The 9,352-nt window shown below is 40.7% G+C and overlaps 1 protein-coding gene across 1 annotated transcript; it reads right to left on the minus strand.

The window, feature by feature from the left end:
* Positions 1–2,117: 2,117 nt before the first annotated feature.
* Positions 2,118–6,919, minus strand: LOC142300775 (uncharacterized). The gene is made up of 3 exons (XM_075341906.1): positions 6,810–6,919; positions 3,209–3,607; positions 2,118–2,987 (listed from the first exon to the last, which is right to left on the minus strand). The coding sequence occupies exons 2-3, from the start codon at positions 3,605–3,607 to the stop codon at positions 2,514–2,516; spliced, it is 873 nt and encodes a 290-aa protein (XP_075198021.1). The 5' UTR covers positions 6,810–6,919; the 3' UTR covers positions 2,118–2,513.
* Between the last annotated feature and the right edge of the window lie 2,433 nt (positions 6,920–9,352).

The raw sequence follows: 9,352 nt of genomic DNA on the forward strand, positions 1-9,352 counted from the left end.
GCACATCCGGCATCGTTCGTGACGTATTTGCGTGTGACACCTACGTGCGATCAGGATTGAACACAAAACCGTTGATCGCAAACACATCATATCTTTCTCTAGAATTGAACGTTTGGTTGATCGCAACTACTCAATTGCAGCGTGTGACATCCCTCATACGATGGTTTCCTCCCATCATCTGGACGTCATACTGTGAAGAGGTTGTATCTTGTGGCGCTGATACGCCCATCGCCTAATTGGTGGAAATTGTGTGCACTTGCGTTTGGAAGTGATCTGATCTCACTATAAATAGTTGAACTCAATGTCATTTATTTGCAGCCTGTATGTATGTGTGTAATGATATTGATTGTCCTGCGTAACAGAGTTATACTTGGGAATTTTGTCAAGGGCATACATCCTGCTTGTCCTGCTTTCTCGTAATTGAAGGTATATATTTTATTTTTTTTTTATTTTTTTGTTTTATTTTTTTTTTGTATTTTTTAATTTTTATTTTTTTAATATTTTACTCTTTCAAAATGTAAGATTTTCCTCCCTAAGGTTTTTCTAATATGATGTATCTTTGTTTCTAAATGACTATTTTGGAAAAGTATAACATATTTTTTACATGAATCTATTCTATTTTTTTTTTTCCCTTTTTTTTTTATAAATATCAAAACATTTGAATGCAAAATTGATGCAAGAACTGAATCAACATGCTTACGGATCCAGAATATGCTGTCTTAGCAGTAGGCTTAATTCAGACTGCAGCTACAGTTGCGGAAGACGACAATAGGATTAACAGCACCCAAACCCGTCGTCTTTGGTCCAGAAAATGGCTCATCCGTCGACCTACCCTGACCCACATGCATCTACTGCGGGAATTACAAGACACACATCCCCATGATTTCCGTAATTATTGACGGATGAGCGAGGAATCCTTTTTATATATAGTGTCTAAAGTGAAGCCATACATTGCTCGTAAGGACACCGTAATGAGACCTGCAGTGCCAGTGGAGGAACGTGTGGCTGTAACCCTGCGATTTCTGGCAACAGGACGTTCATTGACGGACGTCCAATATTCCTCAGCTATTTCACGTTCTCTGCTCAGTAGCCTCATACTGGAGACTTGTGTGGCTATTATAAATTCTTTACGTGAGTATATGCCATATCCAGGTAATGCTCAAGATTGGGCCAAAATTGCTGATGATTTTAATCACATATGGCAATTTCCAAACTGCGGTGGAGCAATCGATGGTAAGCACATCAGAATCACGCAACCCCACAACAGTGGTTCTTTTTTTTATAATTATAAGGGATATTATAGTTTAATACTTATGGCCTTAGTAAACGCCCATTATGAATTTATAACTGTCGATGTGGGCATCAATGGACGCGTGTCTGATGGTGGAGTATTTGAGCGTACTGTTTTTGGTCAGCGTCTTAAAAATAATCAAATACCGTTTCCTAGCAACAGAGAAAATATAAATAATCTTAATTTTGTCATTTTAGCAGATGAGGCATTTCCTCTGCATAAAAACATGTTAAAACCATATCCTCTGGCAACCTTAAATCAAACACGACGTATCTATAATTACCGACTATCACGAGCACGACTTGTAGTCGAAAATGCCTTTGGTATAATGGCCAGTAGGTTTCGGATATTTTATTCCCCTATTAACATGAAAGTCAGCTCGATAGATAGTGTTGTCCTTGCTTGCTGCATATTGCACAACTTTTTACGCAAAAAAGATGCGACAAGTTATATGCCATCTGGATATGCCGATGCTGATGTAACAAACTCTGGGGATATAACATTAGGAACATGGCGTGAGGATGCGGTGAATCTGGCTTCCTTGTCTGTACCAAGCCATTTTGGGCGTAGAAGAGTAGAAGCTATGGAGAATAGAGATCTTTATTGTACATATTTTAATACCACTGGTGCAGTGAATTGGCAAGCTGATATAATATGATTATTCTTACTTAAATAAATATGTTAATTAAATATGTTTTTTTTTTCTTATGGGTATGTTAAAAAGAAAAAATAAAAACCATGTATACAAATGATGTGATTTTCCAAACATCATAATAAATATCTATATGCACTAAAATACAAAATTGTGAGTATTAATTATGTTCCTTTATTTTTAAACTGTCCAAGCATATTACATTGTTATTGTCGCCAAAAAATGTTGCGGCTAAATAATACATGGTAATGATTTGAATCATTACAACAAATACATTGGTGGATTGTAAATTGTTTTATACATAGATGACCAAACCTAAAGCAAAAATTTTTTTTTCCCTTATTTGTTACACGTTAAAATGAAAGGTAACATTAATTTAGTATCCTCAAGGCCAAATTAAACATTCTTTATTTGAAAGTAAGCAAACATAATTTAAGCTATTTTTCTTATGTCTGGTTTAGTCATTTAAACTGAAGCATACTCAAACGCACATTTTTTTAAACATTGATTAATTTTTTTTAATTTTTTCCATGTTTAAAAAAAAAAAAAAAAAAACTTGTCCAAAAAAATTCAGCACCTTGCTGAACGAGTTTTCAGTTGACAAAATTGACTCTTGGCTGGTGTATCTGCATCCTGCATTGTTTGGCTACTTGCCTCAATTGTCAATGTTGATGGGCTAGCCTGTTCAGCATGTTCATAACATGATGTAGCATGTAATTTTTCGTCTAATCCGGCACGCACTACCTCGAGAATCACACGCTCGCAATGCCCCTTTTGCGCTTTGGTCATATCTTCTAGTTTTTCATCTAAATATTGGGCGAAGCCGCTGGCTGGTTTTCTGTTAAATTTGGCAATAATATTATGACATAGTCCAACTAAATCCGTATTGTGAGGGGTAGGTTGCAGCCTCCTTTTGCGTCGAGGAAATAAATGCATGCTTGAAGAGCGCAAGGCTGGATCGGCATCATCCTCAATATGAACAGCATCCATATTTTCAGGGCTGATTGTGTTCTCACTGGGTTGTTGACTGTCTGTTGCTTGTGACTGTTAATTTAAATTAAGAATTAACTTTACAGATTTTGTTAAAAATAGTTGCAGTAATTTTGAAAATATAAACATATTAGTTAGTCAATGTATTAAGAATGTGAGTATTTCTTAGAAATAGTCCACATAATATATATATATATGATAAACAAATATTAAGAATAGTTGAGTAAATGTTCATATAACACTTTAATAACACAATACATTTAAATAGTAATTACCTCAGGCTGATAAAGGACATTTGAATCTTCCTGTATAGAAATCAAACTGGTGCCAGTTCTGGGCATTTCCTGAGTACGAATAAATGTTAACAAGTCAAAGTACCAGAGGCGTGGTGTGTATATTTCGTCTGTACCGGCACCAGACCTTTTAGAGTCCTCAATTTTTTTAACTTCTTTTTTGAACACAGTCCGCAAACCTTGAATTTTTTTTTTAACTACATTAATATCAACCTCCTCTGTGGGATAGTGTTTTTTTACTATGTCGACCAATTCAAGGTACGCACGCCTTTTGACTACTTTATTACTGTAATCTTTGCTCTTAATTTGCCAGAGGCATGTCAACGCCTGATAGTGATCTATAAATTCCCTTATGAAGGCCTCATTATGTGTGTTCGTCATCTGCCAATAATATAAGAAAAACAAATATAAAAAAAAAAGTTTTTTTTAACATTTTGAAACATTATACGACATGATCAACAAAATAACGTTTTTATAGTAATTTTCAAACAACAATTCACACAATATTCAAACAAAAAAAAAACAAAAAACATTGTTAATTTAAAAATGTTACCTACCTCAGATATTTCACAGGAAAACCAGAAACAAACTTGCAAAGAAAAAGCGTTTACAAACGCACCAGCGATGTCACGAATGGGGTTAACAACAAAAATCCTTTAATTGAGAGGCTTTTATACACACAAAGTTAGCGGAATTCAGCCTGGTGTGGATAATTAATCAATTAAATGACGTAAATGCGTTCACGACATGTATGCTTGGAGAGAAATAAGGGAGTATACTTGCGAACACATTTGCATATATTGTGGAAAAAAAAAAAAATCACGGAACACATGATCACACGAAACAAACACAAAATTGTACAACTTAACATAGACTACTAACGCTCGTGTGACAGGAAATGAACGACCTATGTGCAATCTCATAAGATCCCGTATGCAACCTGGGCGTGTCACATCGCAAATGCGATTGTACAACTAATTGCAACGTGTAAAGTGGGCTTTAATGTTCTTCTCACTATCTGATGTGAAATCAGAATAAACCTTTCCTGTTTTAGGTAAATTAGGAACCAAAATTATTTATATTTGTCAAATGACAGAATAATGAGAAAGAGAATGTTTTAAGACATTTTTATTACTTTATGCAAAGTCAAAAGTTTACATACATTTCATTAGTATTTGGTACCATTGCCCTTAAACTGTATGTCAAATGTTTAGGATATCCTTCCACAAGCTTCTCCAATAGTTGATGGGAATTTGGGCCCATTCCTCCTGAAAGAACTAGTGTAACTGACTCTGAGCCATGTTTGTAGGTCGCCTTGCTCGCATCAGAATTTTCAACTTTGCTCATAAATTTCCCATAGGATTGAGATCAGGGCTTTATGATGGCCACTCCAAAACATTGACTTTGTTATCCTTAAGCCATTTTTGTAACCAGTTTGGCAGTGTGTCTTGGGTAATAGTCCATTTGGAAGACCCATTTCCACCCAAGCTTTAAGTTTCTGGCTGATGTCTTGAGATATTGCTTCAGTATTGCCACATTATCTTCTTTCCTCATGATGCCATCTATTTTGTAAAGTGCAACAGTCCCTCCTGTAGCAAAACAACCCCACAGCATGATGCTGCCACCCCCGTGTTTCACAGCTGGGATGGTGTTCTTAGGCTTCAAAGCTTCTCCTTTTTTCCTCCAAATGTAAAAATTGTTTTTATGGCCAAACTGTTCAATTTTATTTTCGTCAGACCACAGGACATGTCTCCAAAAATTAAGGTTTTTGTTCCTGTGTGCATTTGCACACATTAAACTGTTTTTTTGTATGTGTCTTTTGGAGTAATGGCTTCTTCCTGACAGTGGCCTTTCAGCTCAACAGTACTTGTTTCACTGTGGATAAAGACACAATCTCACCAGCTTCCGGCAGCATCTTCACAAGGTCTTTTGCTTTTGTTCTTGGGTTAATATGCACGTGTCTGACCAAAGCAAGTTCATCTCTGATACACAGAACGTGTCTTTTGAGCAGTATGATGACTGGACATTCCCATCTTGTTTCTACTTGTTTAAATTGTTTGTACAAGTATCTGGAAATTGCACCCAAGGATGAACCAGACTTATGCAAGTCCACAATTCTCTTCCTGAGATCTTGGCTGATATCTTTTGACTTTCCCATGATCTTACACAAAGAAGCAGTGTGTTTCAGGTGTGCATCAAAATACATCCACATGTGTATCTCTAATTAACTCAGATGTTGCAAATAAACCTATCAGAACCTTCCAAAGACATGACATCATCATATGGGCAATCCAATATTGTTTTAAAGGCATAGTACTCTTCATATATGTAAACTTTAGACTTTGCAGAAAGCACTAAAAATACCTTAAACATTCTCTCTCTAATTATTCTGGTATTTGGCAAATATAAATAATTTTCGTTCCTAATTGACCTAAAACGGAAAAGGTTTTATTTTAATTTCATGTCACGTAGTGAGAATAACATGCATTAGTATTTTTTGGAACATGTATGTGAATTTCTGGTTTCAACTGTATACCAGTCTGTCAGTGAAGTATATGCCAATTAGAGTCACAGGACAAAAAGTACTGCAATGTATTTGTAATAGGAAAAATAAATGTAGCCAGTCACCTATAGATGATGAACACACGACATGGTCCTCACCATGACTGGCGGGTGAGAGGACTGAACTGTTTGCGTATTTTCCCAGAGGGCCGCTGGCAAGAACACGTGCTCATGTTATTAATCTTGAATGCTATGTGATAGTGTTTTATAATGTATGTAACATGTTAAAATGTTTTCTTTTAGGTGGGTTATGTCGCAGTACTGAAAGCTACCACTAGCTGATAACGGTCTCTGTGGCAGGGAAGGGAGGCTCATACATGGGTATAGTGGCAGTACCAATAGGGTTCATGAATATACCTGGCCCACAGTTCAAGCATGTTTTAGTCTATGGTGTCTTATGTCTTTTAGGAGCAGCTCCCAGGGCCAGGGGACTGGCTAATTTAAGTTGGGGGAAATATAATAGGGTGACCAGTGCCCTAACGCCCCACGTCCCCGCTCGTGACTATTGGAACTACAGAGTATTGGTGTAGAATGCATTGTAGTAATGTGTTGTATTTTTGTAAACTCTCTTGCATTAATGTATATTCCTCCCCTTGTGTAATACGGCCGGCTGCCACCAGAGGTCATGGGTCTCGGGTCCCTCAGAGAGAAGGGATGGACTGGGAGATGACAGGGCAGCAGGGCATTAAGTGAGAGAGAGGGCTCATCAGCCCAGGAGGGTATATAGGAGAAGGAACTTCCTGTTACAGGCAGATAGGGAAAGGCTGTGAAAGAGTAAAGATCAAGAGAGAGAAGTCCAGGAGTGACAGAAAAGCAGAATGAAGTGCAGAAGGGAGGAGGTGACAGGGATAGGATTTAAGGAGTAAAGGAAGCCCATACCTTTGCCATCCCTTGGTCCCTGCTACATAAACAGCAAAAGAAAGACAGGAAGAGAAGGAAAGTTGTCTAAAGGGGCTCTATAGCAGCAGGACATAAGTCCAGATTGTTATGGAGACATAAGGAGAAATTTAGGTGCTCCTACCTGAGATGTTATCTGTTGGTACCTGTGGGAAGGCAGTTGCGGCGGGAGGGCAAGTTGGTCGTTCTGTCCTTTAGCCGAGCTGAACGTCCCACCACCATGCTGGGGGAGTGGGTCCAAAGAAGCGGGTTAAATCGCCCCATTACGGCTGTCCCTGCAAAGCCGAGCTGAATATTGGAGTTAATGTACCTGAAAGATAATAATGATGATGATGAATCTGCTGTACAGAGTGTGAAACTTTCTTCTGGCAAATGACTCAGTAAAGTGATGCAAGTGTTACCGGGTGTCTGTCTCCTTCCTGACCGAGTGAGGCACAAGGTCCATAGAAGTTAACAGGATCCAGACGATCAGCAGCCAGCAGGTATCACCTCCACACCACATAACACCCACTCCACTCTTCCCCCCATGTCTGTACTGCACTACTGTGTCAGGGTGGGTTGAGGTCTTCCATGATCCTCACGGATGACTGCCCCTCTCTGTTTCCCATGTTCAGTAGTTCCATTGAGGCTATATATATGTCCAAAAATGGTACACAACAGAGCACACGATGACTCCATTTGGACTGTTGCGCCCCTGAGGCTCTGGTCACCATAGGGTACTGCACCTCAATTAAGGTGCCGTATTCATCTCAGGTAAGGGTGAGATTAATCACCGGTGTTCCACATTAACACTTTACATACAGCTTAGGAGCCTTCACACAGGGTGGAATGGCTCAGGGTAGGCAGGGGGGTGGCAATCACGAGGGATGGGACTTCCCCGGTCACTGAAGCCAGCCATCTGGGGGGCAGGTTCCACTGGGGGTAGAAGGAAGCGCAACACACTCACATCGTTCTGACAAAAGACCTCTGGAATGCTTGGACTTTACTAGGCCCAGGGCTTGGAGAGGGAGCTCAGCCCGGTCACCTAACTGTTGAGTGGGACATCCTAGGAAAAGGACATTCTCTCTCTCTCTCTTTCTTCAAACACCGGTGGTGGCCCCTTACTTGCTTGGGATTGACCGGAGCCCACGACAGCAGAGACCAGGACCTGGGTGCAGCTTTAACCCCATTACGACCACCTTACGAATTAAAACGGCAGCAAAAAAGGGTACTTATTCTGATCTGCCATTTTAAAACGACGGTCATAAAAAGGTAAATAGCGCCCCCCAGCGCTGCAAAATCTCCGGGGCTTCAGTTACTGGGGGTAGCTGAGACCCTGGAGATCATGATTCAGGCCGTTTTTTCCGGTCCTCAATCATGTGTTCACCGGTATACACCATATACCGATGACCACGTTACAGTAAATGACAGCACCGGTAATAAATGATTTATCTCCCACCTGGCATGATCAAACATGTTAGATAGATGGGAGATAAATCTCCTCCCCGGTCCCCCAGTGTCGCCAAAATGCCCCCCCTGACCCCCAAACCCCTCCCGAAAATCCAAGATGGCCACGCGAACATTAGCACGCCGCCCGCATTTACCCTCTTCCTCTGATTTCTATCGCATGTGTCATGGCATGCCTGCTCCCCAGGCCCTGCCAGGTCACCCCCTATATCCCCCGGTGTCCTCCGGTGACACCCGTACCTTGTGCAGCGTTGATCCCCTGCGGCCCCCTCCTCCTTCATAATGCACGCTGCTCGCATTGCGCAGAGAGCGGCTGACAGCCAGCTTTCTGCTTTCAGAAACGCTGGCTGGCTGCTTGCACTGCTCGCACTCTGCTGTTCTGACCCGGGGAGTGTGGGTGCAGATTCTTTGCACCCACTTTCCTCACATGTAGGGTCTGCACTCCTAGAAAATGGGGGACACGTTCCATGAACGTGCCCCCATATTTTAGAAGGTCCAGAATCGTCGTGGGACCTCCAAAATGGATTACAGCGGACACGATTTTTTTTTTTTATTTCAATAAATTGGTGAAAGAGGGAATGTTTTGGGGAGTGTTTTTCAAATAATTTTTTTTTGTGTCAATTTTTTTTTTATTACTGTCAATTAGTTATGTCGGGTATCTGATAGATGCCGTAACATCACTAACTGCTGGGCTTGATGCCAGGTGACATTACAGCTGGTATCAACCCCATTTATTACCCCATTTGCCACCGCACCAGGGCAACGGGATGAGTTGTGGCGAAGCGCCAGGATTGGCGCATCTAATAGATGCGCCGCTTCTGGGGCAACTGGGGCCTGCTATTTTTAGGCTGGGAAGAGTCCAATAACCATGGCTCTTCCCACCCTGAGAATACCATACCCCAGCTATTAGCTTCACCTTGGCTGGTAATCTAATTTGGGGGGGACCCCATGTTTGTTTTTTTTAATTATTTATAGATAATAAAAAAGAAAACTGCTTGGGGAGCCCTCCAAATTGATCAACAGCCAAGGTGAAGCTGTCAGCTGTGGTTTGCAGGCTACAGCTGTCTGCTTTACCCTAGCTGGCTTTCAAAAATAGGGGGACTCCACGTCGTTTATTTAAATTCTTTTTTTGGGGGGGGCTAAATACAAGGCTAGGCACCCTTTAGTGCCACATGAAAGGCACTAAAGGGCACCAGTTTAGAATATGCATGGGGGTGGGAC

The sequence above is a fragment of the Anomaloglossus baeobatrachus genome, chromosome 1, assembly GCF_048569485.1.
Source record: "Anomaloglossus baeobatrachus isolate aAnoBae1 chromosome 1, aAnoBae1.hap1, whole genome shotgun sequence".
Classification (NCBI taxonomy): Eukaryota; Metazoa; Chordata; class Amphibia; order Anura; family Aromobatidae; genus Anomaloglossus; species Anomaloglossus baeobatrachus.